This window comes from Neophocaena asiaeorientalis, unplaced genomic scaffold (genome assembly GCF_003031525.2).
Source record: "Neophocaena asiaeorientalis asiaeorientalis breed wild unplaced genomic scaffold, Neophocaena_asiaeorientalis_V1.1 scaffold258, whole genome shotgun sequence".
NCBI classification, from domain to species: Eukaryota; Metazoa; Chordata; class Mammalia; order Artiodactyla; family Phocoenidae; genus Neophocaena; species Neophocaena asiaeorientalis.
Window position 1 is genome coordinate 1,180,139 of NW_020172591.1, and position 25,922 is coordinate 1,206,060.

General features: G+C 43.3%; 1 protein-coding gene across 2 annotated transcripts; it reads left to right on the top strand.

Annotated features, from left to right (window-relative positions):
• The first annotated feature begins 514 nt into the window (after positions 1–514).
• On the top strand, positions 515–7,174 carry CTLA4 (cytotoxic T-lymphocyte associated protein 4). 2 transcript variants are annotated; one of them, XM_024738335.1, is made up of 4 exons: positions 515–721; positions 3,844–4,191; positions 4,650–4,759; positions 6,037–7,174. In XM_024738335.1, exons 1-4 carry the CDS (start codon positions 613–615, stop codon positions 6,139–6,141), a joined length of 672 nt encoding a protein of 223 aa, XP_024594103.1. In that variant the 5' UTR covers positions 515–612; the 3' UTR covers positions 6,142–7,174. The 2 variants fall into 2 exon arrangements, with proteins under 2 accessions (XP_024594103.1, XP_024594104.1); XM_024738336.1 differs by lacking the exon at positions 4,650–4,759.
• Positions 7,175–25,922: the final 18,748 nt, after the last annotated feature.

Genomic DNA, 25,922 nt, shown 5'->3' on the forward strand with positions numbered 1-25,922 from the left:
ACGAAAATCTTAAATGGAGCCAGGAGAAATAAACTCTGATTTGCAAAGCATGCCAAAGATGGTGCCTCACAGGTGGAATGCAAAGCCTTTATTAATGATGCCCAGACTAATTCTGTCTTTAGCACAAGGGCTCAGAGAGCCAGCAACTTAGCAGTTTTGTGGGGTAGGCAGGGGGGCGTATCAATGAAATAAATTGGGTCGTAAAATATTCCTAGACAATTGGATAAAACTGGGACTTATGGGGACTCCTGCACTCCAGGAAATTCTCCAAGTCTCCACTTATCCTCAAAATGAACAAGAAGCTTCAGTTTCAAATTGAGTGCATTTTCCATCCATGGATTGGCTTGTTTTGTTCAGTTTTACTTTGAGTATTTGAGGTTATCTTTTCGACGTAACAGCTAAACCCACGGCTTCCTTTCTCGTAAAACCAAAACAAAAAGGCTAGAAATTCAGGTGCCTTCTGTGTGCGCACATGTGTAGTACATACCTGGGATCAAAGCCTGCTATATAAAGTCCTTGATTCTGTGTGGGTTCAAACACATTTCAAAGCTTCAGGATCCTGAAAGTTTTCGCTCTGCTTCCTGAAGACCTGAACACTGCTCCCATAAAACCATGGCTTGCTTTGGCTTCCAGAGTCATGGGGCTCGGCTGGACCTGGCTTCTAGGACCTGGCCCTGTACTGCCCTGTTTTCTCTTCTCTTCATCCCCGTTTTCTCTAAAGGTGAGTGAGGCTATTGGAGCATGGAGGTGGAGGAGGTGTTTCTCCCACCTGGGTTTCATTCCTTTTAGCAGTCAAGGGCAGTGATTTATAGCAAATCCAGAAGCTAAAGGTGAGACTCCAATCTCCTGGCGTGGGCAGCTCTGTATTCCAAGGCAGGCAGGGGACAGCTGACAGCAGCAAATCAGCAGAGACACAGCTCTTAGCAGTTTGCTGGGCATGGAGTGGGAGCTTAATGAATACGTGTGAGTTGGTCTGGGAGACATGAGCAATTTCAGACACTTCTATAAGATGAGAAGAAAATACTGCAAAGTTAAGTGATTTAAGAGAGCAAAGATACCCACCATCCTAAATCCATTTGGGCTTAGAATCAGGGTTAGCTCAAGATTTCCCTTTTTCTGACTTACTTCACTCTGGATGACAGACTCTATCTAGGTCCATCCACCTCATTACAAATAGCTCAATTTCATTTCTTTTTATGGCTGAGTAATATTCCATTGTATATGTGTGCCACATCTTAAGTCAGAAAGAGAAAGACAAATACTGTATGCTAACACATATATATGGAATTTAAGAAAAAAAATATGTCATGAAGAACCTAGGGGTAAGATGGGAATAAAGACACAGACCTACTAGAGAACGGACTTGAGGATATGGGGAGGGGGAAGGGTAAGCTGGGACAAAGTGAGAGAGTGGCATGGACATATATACACTACCAAACATAAAATAGATAGCTAGTGGGAAGCAGCTGCATAGCACAGGGAAATCAGCTCGGTGCTTTGTTACCACCTAGAGGGGTGGGATAGGGAGGGTGGGAGGGAGGGAGATGCAAGAGGGAAGAGATATGGGAACATATGTATATGTATAACTGATTCACTTTGTTATAAAGCAGAAGCTAGCACACCGTTGTAAAGCAATTATACTCCAATAAAGATGTAAAAAAAAAATTCCCTTTTTGAAGAGCACTGATTTAGACAAATTATGGGAAGTTTCTTTCCTACCCAATTCAAGGTTTTAAGGTCCTCTGATTCACTTTTATAAACGGATTAGCCTGCTTGTTTAAACTTTCAGCATTCTTTACTCAATGCAGGGTTTTAAGGTCCTCTTAATCAACTCTATAGTTAGCTAATTATTTTAAAAAATGAAAGCAATTTGACGTAGTAAAACAAACAAACAAACAAAATGAAAAAAAGAAAGGAAGAAAGAAAGAACAAAAGAATGAAAGAAAGAAAGAGCCATAGGTCTGTTTGGCATAAGACACTTAATTGCCGCCTGACTTATCTCTGGACCTTAGGTGCAGATTCCCCAGTTTTCAGATGAAATAAAGCTCTTTAGAGGTTGATACCTGGTCTGTTACAATGGTATGAAATGGTGACCGTTTTACCAGAAGGTGAATTTCAACCTTCTCTCCCTCTAGAGCTTCTCGGTTGAAAAACCAAGTGGTCTATACAAAGTAGGTGCTCAAAAGATATTTGATTATTAATTTTTACTGTATAAGAAATATTCATACACATTTTCTTATTTTACATGTTTTGAACATGTAAAGTTAAATATCAGGGAAATAATCAAATTTACTTTTAAGAAAATTTATCTCTACCTGTAACTGGGATCCTCCCATGGTGGATATTGGAAAATTGTGTAACCAGATTTAGTGGTGATAATTGGGAGCTTGCCTCGCGGGAGGGCAGGAAACTTGGTCTTCTTTAATCTTAGAGTCAACACAACAAATGGGCAGGATATAATGATTAATGCACAAAAAACCTTTAATACAGGGCTGAATTTGATTAAGTACTGCGGTGGAGTTATAATAGTACAAAGGATGCTCAGAGGGCATCTCTGATAGACAGAAATGAGGGTTGGGAAAGAAAACTACTGTCTAGCCAACCAGGGCTGCTGGATTAACCATGGCAATGGTTAATGGCTGCTGCCATATTGTTCTCTCTTCTGAGGACACAGGTTGCCTACTACAGGTGCTTGGGGGAAAGGACTAATGTTTTCAGAATAAAGTGATTTACACACAGGAAGAGGTGTCCTGGAAGCTCAGATTGGAGTGGTAAGCTGGGATCAGATAACGGAGACAGTGAAAGTTATTTGTTTTTGTAATCAGTGGTATATAAGGCATGAAAGGGTTTGAACAGAATGAGTGTCATCGTTCAATCCAAGTTTTGAGTGTCACTTTTGTGATTGATTGACTAGAGAGGGGTCCAGTTAGTTACAGGAAAGTAATTTGTCATGAAGCCACTATTTTTTAGATGATGTGAGCCCTTTTGTATGGAGAGCTGGCCTCCCTTCTCCTGTAGAAGCCAGAGGGAAAAGAACAAAGGAACACAAGGTGTTCGAGTGAAGGAGAGAGGGCGGTGGAAGAGGTGATGACAGTGGCAGGGGAAGCCCGTAGAAGTGAACAGCAGGGTTGCCTCAGCCTACAGAGGAAATGACCCGGTGCCCTCGGCTCGGTGGCTTCCTTCATCAAGCAGCATCCCTCATTCTCTGGTGATAATGCAGGGAAGGGGGTGGCCGGCACCATGGGCCAAGGCTCAGCTCCTCGTGGGCGATTGAGGTCCAGGGCCAGATCAATGCGGGTAGAGGTTATTAAGGTATACTTTGAGGGATAAAGCAAGACTCTATACCTCAGCCTCCAAACTTTCCCCTACTACTCTTATGGGTCCTACAGCTCTATCATAACCTTAGAATACCAGAGTGGGAAGGCACTCTGATGTCATCTGATCTAATCCCCTCTTTTGCATGTGAGGGAAAAATGAAGTCCACGGGGGAGGCATGGCTTTCCCCAAATCACCTATTTCACAGTAGAGCCAGCCCTTCTCTTTGTCACATCAGTGTTCTTCATGCCACAACCAACTGCCTTCAAGGCACTGTTTTCCAATAAGGAAGCACCTTCATGGAGAGTAACCGGAAGACAGTGGCGAGATGGAGGGGGTGCTGGGGTGGGTGGAGAAGGAAAGGGGTAGGGGAGGGTGATGGGTTTGTTGATGGGGGGAGAGAAAGGCTGACAGGTGAAACTGGAGGGGGCCATCAAAGATCAACTTTGCCCGGCCTGAGGGTTTTGCCTGGACCTTGTCATGGGCGAGCATGAGTTCACTGAGTTCCCTTTGGTTTTCTTGCTTTAGGGGTGCACGTGGCCCAGCCCGCAGTGGTGCTGGCCAGCAGTCGGGGTGTTGCCAGCTTCGTCTGTGAATATGGGTCGTCAGGCAAAGCCGCCGAGGTCCGGGTGACGGTGTTGCGGAAGGCAGGCGGCCAGCTGAATGAAGTCTGCGCCGCGACCTACATGGTGGAAGATGAGCTGACCTTCCTGGAGGATTCCATTTGCACTGGTACCTCCAGTGGGAACAGAGTGAACCTCACCATCCAAGGGCTGAGGGCCACGGACTCCGGGCTCTACATCTGCAAGGTGGAGCTCATGTACCCACCGCCCTACTATGTGGGCATGGGCAATGGAACCCAAATTTACGTCATTGGTGAGCAACACTGACGACGCCTTTTGCATTGCTGTCTCTTCTCTGTGTGCAAACAGTTTTGCTCCTTGATTTCAGGTCGTTCATGTTTAGGATTGTGGGAATTCTCTTTAAGAGTTCTCTGGCCTACTGCATGAGTCCTACTCAGTATGGGTGGCGAGGCAAACGGCATTCTGTTTATAAAATAAAATGAGCTGGAGAAGGTGTGTTTCCTCCCGGCAGGTTGGGGCACTCACACTGGAGTGATACCCAGCATGAAATTTGGCCTTGGCCTTTGATCTGAAACTCCTGGCAAAGTAGCCCCAACAGTCTGACTTACCGGGGGTCCAGCGATTCCAATTAGGGGTGGACATCAAGGTCTGGAAGCTTGAACTTTTTCCTTCTCTCACCGGTGGGGGGGGAGTACTGCCCTAGAATTTAGAAAGCATCTCAGGGAAATTCTGCTTTGTTCTCTGTTGCAGATCCAGAACCATGCCCGGATTCTGACTTCCTCCTCTGGATCCTGGTAGCAGTTAGTTCAGGGTTGTTTTTCTACAGCTTCCTCATCACAGCTGTTTCTTTGAGCAAAATGGTGAGTGCCGTGCCGATAACACACCATCCTTGGTCAGTACCTTTAGTGATAACAACTGGCCAAATGATGCTGTTGAGTGGAGTTTTCTTGAGATGAAGCGGTAAATGAAGACGAGGAAGGACGGTGGTAAAGAACACACTAGAACCCTTGGCATCGGCCTTTGAGGTTTCAGGATGACTAATATTTTATATGAGTGTGTTTGACATTGAATGTTTGTGTGCTTTTGCATAGGGTTTCATTTTGAGTAGCTGAACAACACAGGGCAGCTGTTTTGCTCTTTATCTTCATGACAATTGTACTTAAGTTAATAACCCTGAAACATTAGGTTGGGCAAAATGCTGCTGGAGAAGACCGCAGGGGTGGTTAATGTCCCTCTACTTTACCTGGAAGGCATCGCTCTGTGCGACTCTACTTGAGCCTTCCTTGACTAAGCTGTAGGCGTCCATGTAACACATGCCCAGGGTGCCCTGTTACCCAGTCTGCTCGACTGGCAAGCCTCACGCTCTTCTCCAGCCCAGTAAATGAGAACCCAGTTTTCACTTACTACAGTTGTTGTAGAAGAAGCAGAGGTATGGAATCCGGACTTCTGTCAAGATTTCTGACAGTGGCTTGCAGCCTCCTTTGCCTGAGGCTGGATTTGCCATTCACAAACCTCTCCCTCACCTTCCTCTCTCCCTCCCCTTCTCTTCCACTCCCTTACTCCCTCCCTCTCTCCCTCCCGCACCCCTACACTGTATTCCAAGAACCTCTACTCAGTCTGTTCTGTTGCTGTAGCTTCTTTCTACCTCATTTGCTAAAAAGTGCCACACTAACTAGTAGACTAGACCTCAATTTACTGAGGTGATAAAAACTGGGAACTAATGTGGACCGAGAAAAAAAGTAATAAAGCGTATGTGAGGAGTAGAGATGAGACATACTGCTCGCAAAGAGAATAATTGAGGTTTATTATCTTATCAAGCTCATCCCCTCACAAACAAGACCCAATCAATTATCATAGGCATTTTGTATGTTCTTTCTAAAGCTTTCTTGAAGTTTCTTTCTGCCATCTCCCAGTCAGGGAAAATGATTTCTATCTTAAGTCAATAGCACAGAGTTATTTACCCGAAATGAATTTTAATAGCTGAATCAAGAAAATCTCCTGGGGCTTATAATTCTGTATGTTGTGAACATCAATTTTTCAGTGGGGTAGGAACCCAATATTTGTTGAATCCTATTATAGTTAGAAGTGGCTTCTGTATTCCTCAATACTAATTACTGTTTCTTTTAATGTTTGGCAGCTAAAGAAAAGAAGCCCTCTTACTACAGGGGTCTATGTGAAAATGCCCCCCACAGAGCCAGAATGTGAAAAGCAATTTCAGCCTTATTTCATTCCCATCAATTGAGAGACCATTCTGAAGAAAAAAGACTATTTTCCAATTTGTAAGAGCTGAGGCAATTCTAACTTTTTGCTATCCAGCTATTTTTGTTTGTTTGTGTATTTTGGGGGATTCATCTCTCTTTAATATAAAGCAGGATGCAGAACCCAAATTAAGCGTACTACAATTTAAAACGGAGGAGCAGAAAAACAGAGCCGGGCTGGTTCTGTCACATCTGATCCAATTTTAGTAAAAGCCTCACTTGGGAGCAATATTGGGATGCAGCATTACAATGTGAAGTCAAGACATAAGTTAGGGAATGGTACAGTCCCAAGAAAGCAAAGGAAGAATTAAGAGCGAGGATGGTATTATATACATCTTGTATTTACCTGTGAGAAATTTATAGCTGAAATGATGTTTTCAAGTAAAATTTTTATGCTGTGTTATTTTTCTTAACAAATATATAATTACATAAAGACTTAAAAAATACTCACATGGCTGTATTTTAGCCAGTGATTCCAAAGGTTGTATTGTAACAATATGTATTTTTTATGATAGTATTGTGCATGGGGGCCACATGTGCTTTTGTGTATTTGCTGGTAGTTTGAGTATAAACACTATATGGCAGTGTCTTCCCACCATGGGTTCAGGGGAAGTTTTGTGGAGAGACTCAGGACACTAATACACCAGGTAGAGTACAAGGTCACTTGCCAACTGGCTTGGAAACTGCATAAGGTCATAGCTCATCCTTGCAGACATGTTGGGCTGAGTTGGTGTTGACATGGGCTTTGGGCTTTTATGCCAACTCCTTCCACTGGTTTGCAAGGAAGCCAAAGCTGGTGGTATCTGAGTTAACTTGATACAGCACCATCATCGTCGAGAAAATGGCTCATTTCAGGAGTCTTGCGGGTATGAACCTCAAGGAAGCTCCAGTTCCATGGGGGCCCCAGTTCCTTACACATGGTTAATGCCACCGACAGGAAAAAGCAGCAGATGGCAGAACAGAATGCGAGGGTCTCTGAAAACTAACACTGTTGGTGTTTTTTAACTTGATATTTTCCGTGAAAATGCAACAACATGTATAATATTTTTAATTAAATAAAAATCTGTGGTGGTCGTTTACCAGAGTTGTTTTTGACATTCCTTACAAGTGAGTATTGTGTTTGAGTTTATTTTTGGTTGATTCATTTAGCAGTTGGTTGAGTCTCCAATATTAGGAATACTGAGAACAAATCGAAAAAACCCAAAAGGGGGGCTTCCCTGGTGGCACAGTGGTTGAGAGTCCACCTGCCGATGCAGAGGACACGGGTTCGTGCCCCGGTCCGGGAAGATCCCACGTGCCGCGGAGCGGCTGGGCCAGTGAGCCATGGCCACTGAGCCTGCGTGTCCGGAGAAAACCCAAAAGGGCAAATAATGCTTCATGAATCAGCCCTTTACCTGCAAGCCATTCTTGGAAGGAATTCATCTTCTGTCCTTTTGATTGCTTCCCCAATGTTTGGGATATGAAGCGATCTACCACAGCTACAGCAGCCCTTGATAAATCACACAGCATTCTCTTTAGCACAGGTTCTTTACCCCCTCTTTCTCACCCAGACCTTTCCCAGCTCTACTCAAGCACTGATTACAGTTGCCATGGCGACTCCAGTGTTGTCAACCTTGGTCCTTGCAGCCATTTTGCTCTGCTTCTGTGGTAAACAGAGCTTTCCCTTGCAGCTTCCAGAGGGACTCTTTCACAAATGTGAGGAACACATCCCCTCTGTGATTCTTGGTTAAGCAGTATGTAGCCTCAGCCTGCTTGGTTTCCATTTAAGGTTTCTCATTCTTGACCTCCATATCCTGTTGTTGTTCTGTGCAACGATTCTCAGGGTGGCCAGGGATCACCTATAATTGAATCAACTGGGTCACTTCCTAAAAATGCTGATTCAAGCGCTTAACCTCAGATGCACTGACTCAGAACCTTTGGGCGATGGGGCCAGGAGTTTGCTCTCCCAACAGCCTCCTCAGTGCTTCTCAGACCCCTCAGGTTTTGAGGATCGCTGTTTAGGCAGCTCTCTCTCTTGCTCACTAAAACTCTCTCTTTTTTTGCAAGCAAGTGCTAACAAATAAATGAGAGAGCACATAGTGAGCATTCCAGAAAGATGTGTTAAATAAAACGGAATAGGTCTTCCAAATATGGTAATGGCACTTACCTAGAATAAATTCCTACTATGCAGAAGACTGTTTCTCTTGATTTCTTGGTCTTTGGTTGGAAGCCATGAAGAAACGCACAGTTTATGAGGCCCAACGGATAGTCTGATACCATTTCTGCTCCTCCAAATGTCTTTAGAGAGATCATTCTTCTCCATAGTTGATGGAAGAGCTAAATGACAGAGGGCCTTAGGCAAGGGATCTCTCGGGCATCTTTCAGACACCATTAGACAATGGACTACTTTACATAAGCTTAATATCTCCTCTACTATTATCTGAAATTCTGCCATTAGCTATTCATTGAGTTAAGCATTGCCTACTTCACTCAGTCTCAATTTTGAAGACATATTAATAAAATACTCTTTGGCTCCAAAGAGTTTCTCCTATGATATTTCTCCTATGAAGAAATAGGCAAGAAAGACTGTGACCTGAAAGGGTGGAAAGCAAATATGGGGTAGGGGTGTCTGGAGACCACAGGAAAGCCTTTTCTAATCCCTAACTTGTTTATGAGGGTAGATCCATTATCTGCAATACTCAGAGAGATGCATAGCCCTCAAATCAGGGGACCAATGGCTTTATGGCCTTCCAGCCTTCATCACCATCACCATCTCTGGGATCAAGGTCTTGGGGAAGCCCCAAGACTCCAGTCATCATCAAATGAGGCTTGGTCCACCGTGGCTGAGAGAGGAGGGGTCCACTGTGCCCCCTCCTCAAGAGAGAGCTACCAGGGGTTGCCTGGGTCAACCCCAACTCTTACCAGTTCCCAGCACATACCTCTGCTCATCTCCCTTATTCCAATATGGTACTCTCATTTCTGCCACTTCCTGTTTCCCTATTCATCACCCTCAAATATCTTTATCCCTCATTTTTGCATCCATAAACACTCATTTCAAATTCTGCCTCGTCCATCGGATGTGCTGACACTTCAAGCCTACATGGATTTTTCTCTTCTGTTTTGCAGCTATATTCAGTTTCATCTCTAATAATTTCAGATGCCTATGTCTTTTCTCCCTAGCTTGGATGGAAATTTCTCCAAAATAGGCATCACCACAACTTTAGGCACACAATAGATGCTCAAACAAGTGTACTGGAGAGTTGGGGAGCTAGGACATCTGGGACAATGAGAGGGACATGTCTTCTATGCAGAACATGGCTGTTTTGAACGGGGAATGACCCCAATTTACAAGGAGCATGCTATGGTTGTATCTTCCCATTGGCTGTATTACTGGTTTCCATTTTCCCCATTTTTGAGTGAGAAGTTCTAATGCTTCAAGCCTAATCTCCTTCCTCTTTGACCAAGAGAATTATGTGTAGGTCAATCTGTTTCTCAGCTTAAACCTTTAAGACTGGAATGTGAGCTCCCTCTGGCTCCCTTGCCCCACGCATTCTACTTTTATCTCAATCTAATCTTCCAATATTTTTGTGGGGGGGAGGGAGATGAATTCTCATTTTTATTCTCTGTATTTTGAACTGCGGGTTGCCGCTAAAACTGACTATATTTTTATACTGAGTCTGTACCTTCTTTTGTCTCCACAGTTGATACACACTTACTTTACTTGGGACCAAAGCTTGCAAACTGTTGATGTCACTGTGCTGTTAATTGGAGCAAAGCCAGTTGGGAAGGTTAAGAATTTAGACACTTAAGTTATTGTTTTTGGAGTTCTCAAAGTGAAGGAGAAGCTGGCTTTCTCTGGAAAGCTATTTCTATTGTTTTACTTTTCTTTTGCACCTGGTTAGAGCGATGGTTTAGGCAGCTTAGAGACCTTGTTTTATTTTATAAATTTGTTTTTCTCAGCTCAGGTCAATTTTCTTTGTTCAGACCAGAAAGATAACACATCCTATTGGTGGAGATGGAGGAAAGGTTCTTTACTTCCTCTTTTCTGTGTCCTTGTCTACAGGCTGGGATAGGAGTTAATAGGTAGGTTTGCCAGATTCAGCCAAAAGAAAAAAAAAACAAAAAACCCCAAAAGCCAAAAACAGGATGCCCTGTGTTTGATCTGACAACCTTATCAGCAGGAAACTTTGTACCTTAATATGGTGTGAATAAAAAGTGTTCTGGAGACCCCTCCCCAGGAGTTTCTGGGCAGGAACAGCCTGAGACCGGGGCTGCTGCTTCAGGACTACCACAATCTCCTCTTCTCACTCCAGGGCACATGTTGGATGGATGCTCAGTATCGCTGGGGGCTAATGGGTCCTACGAAGTTGGCAGTTACTTACCTATTAAATTTTTTTCTTAGAAGTCAACTCACTTTGTCCTATACGGTGAGGAGTCTGGCATTCAGACCCTTCTTGGAAATCTTTGCTTTCGTGGGCGCACTCATTACAGCTGGTCTTGCACCGATTGTGCACCATAATTTTCTGGAACATTTGGGAAAATGTGGATTGAGGTGCCTCAGATCCAGAGCTTCCCGTTTATAAGATCTGAGGTAGGGCCTGAGGGATTTTAATTCTTCAGTGAGTCTCTGAGATCTTACTCTCAGATGCCCTGGTCTAACTCAGGATCCTACCATCACAGATGACTAGGACTGGAGAAAGGACCTTGGAAATTGTTTTCACATTTTAGAAGAAAACGAGCCTCAGAGACATTAGGAAACTTGTCCAAGGTAGCAAAGTCTGAGAAGACAGGTCTGTAGATTTTCACATCAGGGCTGTGCTGTGGGTGACACTTGGAGCCTTTCTGCTCAGGGACTGTCCTTTTTAGGCTGCTTCTGGAACATCACTGCCATCACCCCAGGCTACCTCTAGAAAACCTGTTTTTCCTCTCACCTCCACGCCAGCTGCTCTGTTAAGTCTCAGTGTTACCATTACTACTCTTTCCTGCCTGATGTTGGCTCCATCTTTTCTATCTCTGCCTTAACCTTCTGGGGCCCTAGCAAGAGGGTCTTGGGTGATTCTCAGCAATCTGGCAGAAGGATGCAGCAGAAGAGAAGACAAAACACTGCTGCCAACCTTCTGTCAGCAAAGCCTACGGTGCCCTGAGAAAGCTTCTCAATTCTGCTGGAAGTCATGGAACAACCCAGTGAAACGATACATGTTCTTTTTTTTATATCACATGCCATCAGGTTACCATAGCAACCAACCTTGCTTTAAAAACATGATATTAGTCACCCAAAGTGATATTATCTATTTGAACAAAAAGAGGAGGCTCTCTCTGGGAGAAACTGTAGGAAATATATTTCAGGAGGTGACTTCAAATTTTAGAATGCAACGAAAGTGATGTCTCACGAATTACACTTTTCTGAGGACATTGCCTTTTTCTTCTTGCTTCATCTTGACAACATTTTAGTTTGTTCTCTAGTCTTCACATTGTTATTTTCTTTAATGCATTGAACACGAGCCTTGCTTTCCTTCCTTGCAGTTAACTGCAAGTCAGACATAGTCTTTAGTCTCCCGTGAGCATCTGTTTGCCCCTGGCACATCAAAGTTATCCTTAACCATGACTATAAGGACAGGAAGCTTGGATTTGTGAATGAAGACTAACATTCTCTAGTGTTGCTTTCCTATTGAGGAAGCCGCCATGCTGGATACAGTTCATGAGCTCCTTATTTGGATTGAAGAGGGAAAGGAAACCAACTCATGAAGGCTTCAACACTGCATGGGTGTAAATTAGCTAAAGTAATCCTCACAAGATCCCTGGAGAAGAGATACTGACAACACCCGCATTTTCCAGTTGAGGAAGCTGAAGTTTTAGGGGGTTTTATTACTTGCCTAATCTCACACAGCTAGTAAGTGGCAGAGTCAGGATTAGAACTGATGTTGAATTCCAAGGCTCAGGCTTTTTTCAGATGGCCATGTCTGAATTCTGGGGGTCTATCTGCGAAAGGAAAAGGGTAAAATGGAAAGTGAATGGGGACCAAAGTGCTAGAGAAGCAAATCGTGTTTCATGGGCGTTACACATGAGGGGTTACACATGGGGGGTTAAGCAAATATTCTTGGGGGTTACACATGGGGGTTAAGCAAATATTCTTATTTTGAATAACTATTTCAAAACAAGTGTTTTAAAAGGGTTTTTGAAGATGTTCATTATGAGATTAGCTCCAGCAGCTGAGAATTTTCACCAGAGAATGAGGGAAACAGGAAATCGAAGACATGTAAAAGTGGACCATGGGTGGCAGTCCACAGTTTACATAGTAGCTGCTTTCCCAGTCACTGGCACTGAAGTCCATGCAGCAATGTTGCTGGCTGGCCTTGGGTATTAGAACTTCTCACTCAAAAATGGGGAAAATGAAACCAGTAATACAGCCAATGGGAAGATTCGATTCTTGCATAACCATAGCATGCTCCTTGTAAATTGGGGTCATTCCCGTTCAAAACAGGCTGGAGGTAAAAGAAAGTAATGACCAGTGGAAGTCAGTGGGAGTGACCTTGCATGTATACCTGTGACCCCTGGAATGGGGCTAGTTTCTAAAAAGATAATAATCAGCTTGGAATAGAAGGTGAGTTTGGGGGATGGGGGTAAAGAGAAGGGAGAGTCTCTGAGTTGGGGCTGAGGGGTGCTGGAAAATATCAATGAGTCCCTTTGAGGAGAACAAAAGAAAGAAAACAAAAGACAGAAGCCTGGAGTTCCCCCCAAATGGCAAATGAAGTAGACCAATATTCTGTGAACAAAATTATCAAGCAAGACCCAATGCCACAGGTCACATAGAAGATTGAGAGAAGCCCAGGTCAGAAGCAGGGGACCATCCAGCTGAGACTGTGACTGAGGTAGCCACGTAGACGTAATTCCTACCAGAAGTCAAAGTGTGGGAACCATCGGAAAAAAACCCTTCCCTGCCAGGAATGAATATGAAAGGCAATGGTTCCGCTCGGGATGGGTGGTGCTGGAGGCAGGTATGTGTGTGGGACAGGCTGGGCACTGTGCAGGGGTGAAAGCTGATTATGGGGGAGCATCACAAAAGAACTGCTGAATGGAGAGCCTTAAGCCTGTGCACAGCTGAGCACCCTGGACTGGGCTTGTGCCGATTTGAGTGTTCATGGTGTTTGTAATTTGAGCTTGAGGAGATGATTTAGGAAGGGCATGAGAGCTGTGTTCAAGACATGAAGGGCTGTCATGTGAAAGAGGAACTAGATTTGCGTTGTGGGCTTCCTGGAGCGCTCAGCCCTGGTGTTCCAAGGAGCACGTGATAGAAAGGAGGTTTAGCACGATTTTCTTTCTAATGTGTACACTTGGATTCAGAGCCAGGGAGAGTGCATTCTGATGGGTCATATTGCAGATTGGCTTGGGGCAGGCCTGCTGGAGCCTCATCAACATCACTGGTGGGGAAGGAAAAGAATCAGGGGAAGTGGAATCCTGGACTCCAACCCCAGAAACTTTCCTCTTGTGTGGTGCTTTATATACACTGGGATCAAACTAGTCTGGATGAATCTGGCTTTTTCCAACTCTCTTAACACTTTTGGCTTCATCAGTCACAGCTGTACTGATGCTGTCTAACTTGGCTGCCTAACCTATAAATTTTTTCAAATCACACATCACTATGCCTAGTGAAACTGAGAGAATTATTTTATAATCTCACTCTCTGGAAACAAAATAGTCAATGGAAATTTTTAATACAAAAAGAATGTGGTAGAAACACAAATTTAAGTCATGAATTGAAAACATGCAGCAAAATCTTTATCCACTAGACTCTACAATATTCTGTGAACATCTGTGGAAATATAGAGGTATTAAATTAGATATGGGCTGGTTCTTCTCTTCGCAGAACATAACAGAAACCTAACTGGAAAACCCACAGCAATAACATAAAACCAAATGTGATGTCTAGTCTCTTCAAGGTCAAAATTCATGTGCAAGTGAGAAGAAAATTACATGCTTTGCCCTTGAACAAAAGGACCTCTGTTAATATTCTTATTAAATACTTCATGTTTCTAAGAGATGGTTAAGAAAGCAAATGTACCATCTACCCGGAGTCTAAATTATATTCAAAAGTGATGATAATAGAGACAAATGTGTAACACACAAGGTTGGTCTTACTTTGCTTGTATTCCATTGTTGGAATGTTTTCCTGTGCATATATTTATAAGTCTATGTTCAGTTCCTTAAAAAAAAAGTCACTGTCTTTTCCACAGAATCAAGAAAATGAGTGCAAAAAATTGATCCATTTGACAAGAGAGCATATCAATATGTCCTGGCCTGAGGGCAGGAGGCTGGCCAAGGTGACCCCCTAAGGTTCTGTCCTGCGGAGTGAGGTACTAGATCTGTCCTTTGGAAGCCTGTCTCCAAGGAAACGTCTGTGGAGCCCTGAAAAGTGAATTGTCAAGGGTAAACGGACTAGTAGCCCTTGTTTGGAGCTAGGAGACCTCTTTCTGCTCTTGGCTCTGCCCCAGTGGGTTTGCAGTTGCCTGAAGCCATTTCTGGGTTAAGCACCCTTTAAGAGCCATCCTGGTCTCTTTGTTGATGGCTCTAGCCCCAGGTAAACTCCCATCCCCAGACTTATTCTTACACCATCTTGTACTTATGTAATTTGTTATTGTTTAATGCTCATAATTAAGTACCCATGCATTAATATTACCGTGTCCCCAAATACAAAATGAATTCCCCAAGGGACTTTTACTTCCTGGAGGCAGTGTGGGGTAATAGTTCAGCATCGCCTCTGCTGCAAGGGGCCTGGGGCTAATCCTGCCCCATACTCTATGCCTCTGTTTCCTCTTCTGTAGGACGAGGTTGCAGATTGAATGAGTTGGTGTTTATAAAGTGCTTGGCATGGGCCTGGCATGGGCTGAACACTGTGTTGTGTAGCAATATGCATAGTAACTGTATGACTACAGACTACTTGTATTATTTCTTCGTGACCCCTTATAGTACTTGGCACGGTGCCTGGCACAGGTCAGGTCTACATTTTTCCTGTTTGCCTTCCTTTCTTGCACCTTTCCTTCATTTCCCCTTCAGCAAATATTTGCTAGGCAGATAGAGCCTTTTAAATAAGACTGATACTGGTTAAAATGGACATGTGCATTAGTTTGGGCGACTGAATTCACTGTATCCCCTAGTTATTCTCCTCCAAATCTACTTTGCCTGCTCTCCTACTCTGCTCTGTGTGGGGAAAGCTGACCTGAATGGACCACAACACCTGCCTTCCTTGCCCTCTGGAAATCACGATGGATGGAAGGCACCAGCAGGAGATGGGCGTGGAGAGACAGTGACTGGGGTATTTCTTCCAGTCATCCCTGCTTTAACACAGCATCCAGGGCAGTAATTGCGTCCTTCCCTGACTTCAACTCTGGTTGGGTGGCTGCTTCTCCTCATTTCCTGCCCTCACTGAGCTCTGGTCACTACTTTTGCCCCTTCTCCTTAAGATCTAGGGAAAATAAAGTATTTCTGTGGTTGTTGGTTGCTGAGGAATCTCAACGTCCACTGTTTGCCCTTAACGCTGTCCACACCTCTGTAAGAAGTCCCTTTATTCAAGTTTCTTCAGTTGAACCATCTGAGATGAACTCTGCTTTGTGCTGAGATCCTAACTGATAAATCACAGATCCTTGGAAATGTCCTCTGGATCCCCATTTCCTTCTCTATAGTGGAAGGGGGCTGGTCAGACTCGCTATCTCCAAGGTCCCTTCTAGGCCTGAAAGCCTATGGAGCTAGCATTAGAATTCAGAGCAACCTTGAGAAGCTGCAGAGATTTTCAGATATAAACAAGGTGAATTTCAATGAAGAACAAGTGTAGAGGGGTGTGCTTGGGGAGGAAAAACAAAATTATAGAAATGTCAGGTGGTAAACGGCTGGCTGTGAACAAGTACATCAGCAAAAAGAAAGAAAGAAACAAAAAACTCCAGGATGAGTAAGCTGTGCTGATGCTGTTCACATTGAGTAAATCTGGGGGATAGACACAGCATGTGATCTGTAGGAAGTACAAGGCGGTCCCCTGGAGTTGCTTGTCACTGCACACACTAGGCTAGGGTGTGGTGATCTGATTCGGCTCAGTAATTTAGAAGAGCTGAACTTAAGAGAAAAGCAACCCAGAGTTAGATTGACAATCGTAACCGACTTCTACAAAGATCAATTTCTTCTGTCCTTCCTCCCTTTGTTAGAGCCTGAAGGTAGATCAAGGAGCAGTCATCATTCATATGAAGGGACATCTCAAGTCCCTGTGTCCGGGAAATGAACTATGTAGAACAAGTTGCATCTTGGCCAATTATGAGTGTAATCCTGGACGTAAATTACAATGTACAGGGATTGGTGTGTTGTCATTGGTGGTGTCAGGGTCTTGAGAATGTATTATTCTCACTCTGCCCAATTCTTTCCACTTTAAAGCTTGGACACTGAACAGTTACTGACACAGAGTAGGTTTTCAGTAAGTATCTCTAGAAGAATGAGTGCCTGATTGAATATGAAAATGGGGCTATAATCATTCAACGAAGTTGAATGAAGCTAAGACCAATATAAGAGGGAACCTCAAAGGCTTGTAGGGCCTTTATTTACTAGGTGTAGACCTGCAACCTACTTCCCAGGAAATGATATAAGAATAAGCTGTAATCTAGAATTCTGCACATTTAAAGAAGAAACCTCAAGCACAAGACTACGTTAATAGAGTTCCTCCAGTGGCTGGAAGAAGACCTGGGTTGTGGTCAATGCCAGAGGAGGCCTTGGGTAGCAGAAGAGCAGGCAGAAATTCACGTCTCCTTGGTGGATGATTTGGGGAGGACTGTGTCACCCAGAGAAGGATCACCTAGGACTGTGTCTACATGTTTCTCAAACATTAGTTTCAAAGCAGAATACTCAGTCATTTTAGTTAGAAGAGGACTCTTCAAATAGATCTGTTCTGCATTGTGATGTTAAACTCTTTCCATTCCTTTTGGGTGGTAAAGACCTGAGTGTAATGCTTACTTCTAAAGCATGTCTTTTCAAATTGCTATCTTGGTTTCACAATTGGTTCACAAAGAGAAATTGGAAAGATGACAGAATCTCCTGAGAAAATACTGCTGGATTGTAAATAAAGACTGTTAGCTCTGAGTCCCAGACCCATCACTAATCAGCCTGCCAGTTTTACACAAGCCACTTGACTTTTCCGGGCTTGAATTTTATCAACACCTTCCACTTGAGGAACATATGCCTGTTTTAAAAGCATTTTCATGTACATAGCTGAAATGCAAGTAGTCAAAGAAAATGGTATTTCCTTTGATCATCGTCACTACCCTAAGAAGTAGGCAGTGCCAAGCTGGTCATGGCTTAGAGACGAGAAGTTCAAGGCTGAAGGATGTCAATTAACTTAGTTAAGAAAAAGGCTCATATTAGCCCAGATCTTCTTACAGGAAGTGTTTACTTGATCAATCATTTTCAGCTTCATTTTATTGTGGTACTGACTTTGTGATATATTTGATAAGGAACATAAATGTTAATATAGTTGCTCTCCTGTAAGTTTTAAAATAAGCAGGTAAAATTTATACAACATGGGCTGTGTTCTAGTTCCTTCTTGCTAGAACATTAATTTTTATTATTGAATGAAAAGAAAGTCATGTGATTTTTTAATAGATGCCCTTTTCTCCTCCCTCCCTACCTCCCCCCTCCCCCCCAGACCTCAGAGCTTTGCTTTCTGGAAAGAATTCAGTACATAAGCTCCATAACAAATTAGACTTGAGACCGCACACTTGGAACAGTCAGAATGGGTTTGATGAGGTGTGCTAATCAAGAGAGGAAAGGAGCACAATTCATTTCTGAATTGGTTATCAAATTCTTCTTGTAAGTGACATGATTGAAACTGCCAATTGGTTTTGTAATCTGCTGAGTCCATATTTCTACATCTGTGAAAGCTCAGCAAACGAGCCCTTCTAAGCAAAGCAAGAGCGTTTCGCCAGCAAGAAATGTGATGAGGTGCTGCACCCTGTGGCCAACCATTTCTCAAGAGACCTCTTTCTGTTTCACCTATCGAATTCCTTTATGATTGACAGGCAGCTCCACTCATTACTCAGATTTTCCTTCATGTTATCTCCTTGGCCAATCTGGTCACCGCAATAGTTTTCAAAAGCAGTCACATTATTATTATGGAATCATTCAACCCTAGAGCTTGGAGGGACTCAGAAGGTCGTAAGGTCTCTTCTCCCAAGAGCAGTCATTAAGTTTTCACATGTCGAATCCTTATCAGGTGGACCCCACTGTCCTTCTCTTCATCTCTGTTGACATATTCTATCAGGAAGTTCTCTCCGATTTCTTTCCATAGTGCCATTCAAAATCTTAGGCTCCCTGAGAGAGGTGCCTTGAGTGATTTGTTTTACTACAAGTTATGATAACGAAGATATTCATTTTCTTTGAGCTAGAAGATTTGTTTTGCCATTTTTAGCATCATAAGAGGAGCAGAAGCATTTTCATAAGGGCCAAGGTATCCTGAGAAGGTCTATCGATGTTTGAGCAATAAGAAATAGAAGCTAATCCACTTAGATTCAATCTCAGGACAGTCTACTACTCTTTTGGTGACTACCTCTTTCATAAAGACATTCTGAGGAGTAAGATGTGTTTAATATTTGGGTAGGGGGCAAAGAGCATTAAGAAAAAATGATATACACTTAATTGTTTTCTTCTGGGTGTTTTTCTTCCTTCCAGACGTTATAAGTTTGTTTCAAAGACACACTTCTCATAACAGAACAGCTACAGCTGCTTGAATAAACACATTGTCCATTTGAAAGAACACTATTCAGACTGCTGGAAACAGAGCTGAGTTGAACAATAGGTGCACAGAACCAGGAGAGTGGCATTTTGCCACTTAATGAATTACAAGAAACAGATGTGAGTTTTTTAAAAGGACGCACAGCCTGAACTCGGCCACCTTATCAAGAATTAGCAAAAGGACTTCAGATTCATGACTTAGAGAAAAGCCATTGACTCATTTGTGTATACACATGCCTTTGATGATCCCATCATATGATTTGATGGCTTTTCTCATTCAAAGACCCACTTATTATTGGAGCTACTTAATGCTTTTGCTGGGTTGGGGTTGGGAATATAGGGAATTTATTTAGCATCCATTTACTGTCACCCTATTACACCATAACATCATTTTCCACACATGGAATTTACTAACCATTTTCTTAGAACATAGTAGAGCTAGTGGGAGGTGCTGTTTATTAGAGGAGGTTAATATTTATAAGCTTCCTGAGCTCAAGCCTCTGCCTTGCATTTCTGCTGTATCTCCTGGAGTACCTAGCACAGTGCTACCAGGGCAAGTACACATCATGCTTAATAAGAATACATGGCACAAACATATTCTTGGTAGCATCTCTCCTTGAAGCTTGCACAGAATCTGATCATTTACCTCCACACAGCCATTAAGTTAAGACAGATCTGGGAAGGACAGAGAAGCAGCAAAGGCATGAGATTTTGTGAGATGAAAGAGAAGAACTAAGATGGGGGCTGGTGGGGTGAGGACTGTCGAGGGGAGTGCGCAGGCGCAGATCGTTCGGTAATTTGCGGCTGCATAAGAAGCCAGAATTAAGTAAATGTTTTCAGCCCTAAACTACTGTATCTAGTCCAAGTCCAGAGCTATCAGGTGAACTGCTGTGACTTCGAGATCAGGAAAGGCCGAGGGATAGGTCACGCAAAAAGAATACTGTTGAACATTCGTCAAAAAATGGATTGGGCTGCCTGTTGGTTGGAACCCTTGGAAGCCTGGGCAAAGCTCGACTGGGAACCTATGGGATATCCATTCATTGCCTTAGCAGCCAGTTTTGAGTAATAGCTTGATTCTGTAGTCACTCTGGAGCTGTGATATCTGCCCCAACTTTACAAATTTTCTGACTGTCCTAACAACCTTTGACTGTTTGTCCTAACAATTATAGCCTTCTTTCTATAGGGTTATGCTGTCATGACCCTTGGTAGTCTGTTTGGCTTCAAGTCCTAGTGCTTGAGAAGAGGGCAAGGTGGGAGGACAGGAGATGAACACTAGTCAACGTTGCTGAGATTTAGCCATGCTCTGAGATTCCCCAGTGCAGCTTCTCCAGCAGAGTTACACCTGAAAAATCTTCTTCAGCCATCCCTCATTGATTATGTATCTAGTTGAAGAGCCCCGAACTGTCTCTGTACAGCTGCAGAATCAACATTCTCTCCTGTTGCTGGTAGGTTGGCAGAAAGGACTTTCTCAGACCAAGAATGGAGGGAAGGCTTCTGGGTCAAAGGGGCTAAGCTTAGATTCAGTTATGATGCCTCTGAGTGTCTTATTGACTGTGTGATAAAGAAACTCTGAGGTGGGTGATCACAAAGGCTGCCCTGTCCAAGGAACTTCAGGAAAAATGATGGTGGACTCTGCACTCTAAGAGAAGACCCTGACAAAGACTACGTAATTAACCTACAGGTTCTAGAATTATCAGGATGTATCCAATGAAAATGGCATTTCTATAACATTGGCAAGTGATAACTTTGTGTTTGTGTGTGTTTAGGAAACACCCTTCAGAGTCTTCAGGGATAATAATTACAAATATTTAGAGCTGGCTATGCACCCAAACTGTTTTAAACCCTTAAAGTTGAATTATTTAGTTGTTCTTCCTACGATGAGGTAGGAACTATTATTACCTTCATCCATAAGATTAGAATTGGGGAGCAGGCATCACAAAGACAGTGAAGACCTGTGTAACTGTGTGGGGTTTAGGGAAGGGGGCATATTTCAAGTGACCTAACTAAGCTTGTGGAAGAGTATCTAGGCTAAGTAGGCTGAGAATGTTTCTATCCTTGCCTATAACCTAGATTCAGGTTTCTGACTTGTTAGAAAATCTTGGGTCTGTGGTTTTTCCTTTTATAGTCGCTGTCTTGAAAACTTAGAGATGAGATTCTTGTCAGTTATTTAGTGTCTGCAGAGTCCTTGGCATTCTTCTAGATGTGGATAGTAAAAATTGATCTTATCAGGCTTCCCTGGTGGCACAGTGGTTGAGAGTCCGCCTGCCAATGCAGGGGACACGGGTTCGTGCCCCGATCTGGGAGGATCCCACATGCCGCTGAGTGGCTGGGCCCGTGAGCCACGGCCGCTGAGACTGTGTGTCCGGAGCGCCTGTGCTCCACAACGGGAGAGGCCACAATAGTGAGAGGCCCACATACCGCAAAAAAAAAAGAAAGGAAAAAAAATTGATCTTACCACTTCATTCTTTTTGCTTTGAGTTTAATGTGTACGGTACCCAGTAAAATCATCTGGGCAGGGAGCTAAATAGAGCTATGATGGAAAACGTCAGTAAGGAAGTCATTCTTATCAGGAGTAAGATTGACGTTGAAATAAGAACCAGGATCACAACCCTGCCATTTGTGATTGAGCATTAAAATCATATCTCTTCCCCTGTTTTCTTATATACTTAAATTTCCAAGCCCCGTTTAAAAAAAAAAAGTCTTTTTTAAGAGAAAGAAAGCAACAAAACAGGATTTGTGGGTGGTAAGTTAGTACTTTTGAGCAGTCACTGTTATAGTGAGATGTGAAATCATGTCACTTTCAGATGAGAAGAAATACAGAAGCTGTTGTTTGAAGTGTGTCTTAGCCAGTGGGAGAGAGACCTCTGCAGCAACAAACAGAATCCTATACGGCTGCCTCTCAGAGGGAGCCTGATGCCTTCGCTAGGGTTTATCCTGTACTTCCAGTAGGAAGTGGTTATTATTCATCTATTTCTTAATATAACACCTCCCCTTCCAAATTATCAAAAGGGAGAGGTTTAGGAATATTTTTAGCAGCATGAACTATAATGTTAAAAATAATGAGGACCTAGGGCTGTTGAAAGGCTATTTTCAATTTCAGTTAACACCCGGGTATGTCTGGGTATAGCACAGCTGCCAGAGGTGAACTTCACACTTCAAAACATAGCATCCCAGATTTCACAGTGGTCCTGGAGCTTCAAAACTCTTAACGCCTTTACAGTCCTTGTAAAAGCACGTATGGCAGCTGTCTGCCTTCCAGGGTCAGCTCTCTGGTGGAAAGGATGGAATTCGTGCAGGCTGGATCTTTGGAGTAATCTGAGGAAACGGGATCTGGTAAAAGCTATTATTAAGGGCCCTGTCTTAGGTCACATTTTACTGATTCAAATAGTTTTCTGCCTTTCGCTATTCAAACTAGCACACTAAAATAAAGAAAGGGAGTTGTTTCAGTGTTTCATTAAATATGCGGGTCATTCAGACAACCAGTCAGCCAGCAAACGGTATTCATAGAGACTGCTGTATGCCATGCGTGGCTCTACATACTTCAAGGATGCTTAGCTCCCAAGGAATACTGAATGAATAGTATTTTAGACTCCCTAGTATTTTGAAGTGTCGATTCCTACTGGAGTTGATCATGCAAGGCAATGCAACACAACACTTTTTGGATGGAGAGCAGTTATGAATTTTAGGGAGGGATAATATATATTTCAGTTCATTTTCTTAATTTTAGTAACTCAATTTCAGATTTTGATTTCTGACTGCAAGCTTCATTCTGCTAGGCTAGTGGAAAGAAATCTTAACCTCAGTCCCTCCTGGGGTTTCCCCATCTCTCCCCAGGACTGTGTCACACTTCTGGACCTTGTGCAATATTAAGACACTGGGGTAGGCTGATATCAGGTCTTTCCACACCTGTCCAGTTTCTTTCTTTCTTTTTGTTTTTTGTCTTCTTCACCCTTCAGGTATGGTGGGTCTCAGCCACAGCCATGCGCAGCTTGGGCAGGGGGCTCTTGGATGAAGCTGTTTCTGGTCTCATTGGTCTGTGTGTACCCTACAGCCATTCCCAGCCTTCTCTGTGGTATCGATGTTTTCCAGGTGGTGTCTCCAGGGAACGAGGCATAGGTATCCTCTGCTCCCTGACCTATCTCTCTCTCCCTCGATCTCTGCAGGAGTCTTTTTCGGGGCTGAGGGAAATCCTCAGTTCACGCTTCTTTGAGAGCCTCCTGTATCCTGAGGACTTTTGTTTAAAAAAAAGCAGAAAGACCAGTGGGAGTAGTTTTGCCTTTTTCTCTGGCACATTCTTTCCTTGAGGCAAATAAGAGCAGAAGCAAGTTATGAGAACATTGAGGGGGGGGTGGAGGGAGTAGAGAGAAGAAGTGAAAGGGAATAAATTACTATTTCAAAATATTATTCTTTAAAACCCCTATGAATGTAAATGTACACATTCATCAAAATGGCAGGGGATGTAAAAGGAGAGGAAAAGGGGACTAGGAAGAAATAATCCAACTCACAGGGAATTGAGGGGGCCGTTCTCTGCGTGTTAAGACATAGCTGCACATGCTCAGTGGTACCTTTTAAAATTGGATGACATACAAATGGGTCATTCTTAAAAATGACTGTTTAATATGGGATGGCTCCATAGTATAGCGGGCAATCATCAAATGGCCTGTGGGGCAATTGTAATGTAGGAAGACTTTGGGGGAGAGGAGAATGAGTAAGTAGAAGGAAGAGAGAGAATATTTCTCTACAATCATTTCTCCTACTATTTTGTGAAGATAGAACCACTGTCTCAAAGAGTATTAGTGCTAGGAAAGATTGTTGGAGAGCCTATAGTTTTATCACTTAATTTTCTAAAGGATGGAAAGCTAATAACATTTGCTCCAAGTTTTCTAGTCCATGGCAAGAAAAGAACTAATCCTAAGTCTTTGGGTCCTTGTTCTTTGTGCTCTCCAGGACATTCTTATGTATCGCAAAGGTATTTAACAATTCAGTTACTTTAAGGATAAGAACAAACTGAAAAAGAACATCTCCATCAATGCCAATAAAATATCATTTGAGTGGATTTCAAGACAAAACCCTTTGTCAATATAACTCTTCCTGGTAGTCTATTTCCAGGAACCGAAGGTGTCATCTAAGGACTTGGATGGCGTGCAGTGAATTATCATTGTGTTCTCAGACTCAGAAGCCCAGGCCAGCTGCATAGCCAGATGGCCCTCTGGCCCCAGTGGACCTATCCTGCTGGCCTGAGAATTGGAAGCAGAGCGGAGCAGAGAGAGAGAGGGAGAGAGAAAGAGAAATTATAGCCAGTGGCTGCTGCAACTCCAGCTGTTGATACGATTCCAGACATGAGCACAATGATGATTTGGCTGCCAAAAGAATAACACATATTCTAGCTAGAGAGAGAGCTGCTAAGGGTCTGGATGATTTGCTTCAATAAATGTGTGTTGTCTCAGGAGCATCCAGTAGAGGAGTGCAGCTCAGTTTAATTATTTTCTTCAGTATTATTTGAAGGAATGTATGTTGTGATTTTGTTATGACTTTGCTACTCAAAGTATCGTTCCCAGCAGCATCGGTGCCACTGGGGGCAGGTTAGAAATGCAGACTCTTCGTCCCCACCCCAAACCCAGTGACTCAGATTTTGCATTTTTAACAAGACCCCCAGGTGATTCGCAGGCACCTTGGGATTAAGAAAGCACTTTAGGGGCTTCCCTGGTGGCGCAGTGGTTGAGAGTCCGCCTGCCGATGCAGGGGACACGGGTTCGTGCCCCGGTCCGGGAGGATCCCACATGCCGCAGAGCGGCTGGGCCCATGAGCCATGGCCGCTGAGCCTGCGCATCCGGAGCCTGTGCTCCGCAATGGGAGAGGCCATAACAGTGAGAGGCCCGCGTACCGCAAAAAACAAAAAAAAAAAAACAAAAAAAAGAAAGCACTTTAGGTGGCAAATAAATGCAGGTCTTAATACCGGGTCTATAGGATTGGGTAGGCAAAACTTGACTGTAGGCAGCCTTGGGGGTGCAAAGAAGACCAGATTGAGATACGAGACCTGGTTCTAGACCCAGTTCTGCCATTTTCCTTCAGTGTGATCCTGAGCAAATCACTCCCTCTCCTTAGGTATTGATTTCCTCTTCTTTAAAATGGGAGAATAACATCTGACTTGTTTACCCTAGGACTGTGGTGAGGATGGAATGAGATACTGTCAAGAAAATGATCTGTAAAGTAGAATGCACTTTTCAAATGCAAGAGCATGAAGACTGCTGTAATTGTTCAGGTCTACCTAAAATGGAATTTGGGCTTTTTTGACTTTTGAAATGAGTCATGGCATGTCTAAGTCAATTATGAAGAAAATGTACGTGACAGGCAAGAGCAGCTCATGAACCAAGGAAATATCTCCTCTGAGCCACTTTCCTCTGAGATGAACATAGAATTCTGACTCGTAAAAATGGCTACAGTCAGGCACTGTTCATGAAGTTAGCAGTGGTTCTCAGCCTGAGCTGTTCATTACAATCATCATCTCGGGGGATCTTTTAAAAACTATCGTTGCTTGGGTTCCAGCTCAAATCATTTGAATCAGAACCACCAGGGCTGGGACACAGCCATTCGTTTTTAAAAAGCTCCCCTGGTGATTATAATGTGTAGCCAGGGTTAAGAACCGCAGATAAAGGGCTCAATGAGAACAAGCTGCTATGTACAACTGAATATTTCTTGTCATGGCCAATTGTGGAATAAAACTAGGGCAGGGAAAAACTTCTGTGTTTTTTCCTCCTGCTTCCAGAATCCCTCTTAAAGGAATTCATTTTCAAATGTGAACTTGGATGACTGAGGAAGAAGATAACAATCTCATTTCACAGCACCAGAAACGCTGAACATAAAGAATTCTTTCGGTGATCTATTGTAATGTGATAGGGTCAAGTGGGGCACCACCATTCTGGTTTATTAGGCTTTAGAAATGGGACTTATCAAAAGAGGGATGCTGAGAACTAAGGAATGGGCACTCAAACTCAGAGGGAATCCAGGCCAAAAAAAAAAAAAAAAG

What these genes read in the sequence shown, in the direction of transcription:
- CTLA4 (XM_024738335.1), top strand. Translation starts at nt 613, where the DNA reads ATGGCTTGCTTTGGCTTCCAGAGTCATGGGGCTCGGCTGGACCTGGCT. An exon ending in CATCCCCGTTTTCTCTAAAG is followed by an intron (nt 722 to 3,843) that starts GTGAGTGAGGCT and finishes TTCTTGCTTTAG; the next exon opens with GGGTGCACGTGGCCCAGCCC. An exon ending in CTGTTTCTTTGAGCAAAATG is followed by an intron (nt 4,760 to 6,036) that starts GTGAGTGCCGTG and finishes AATGTTTGGCAG; the next exon opens with CTAAAGAAAAGAAGCCCTCT.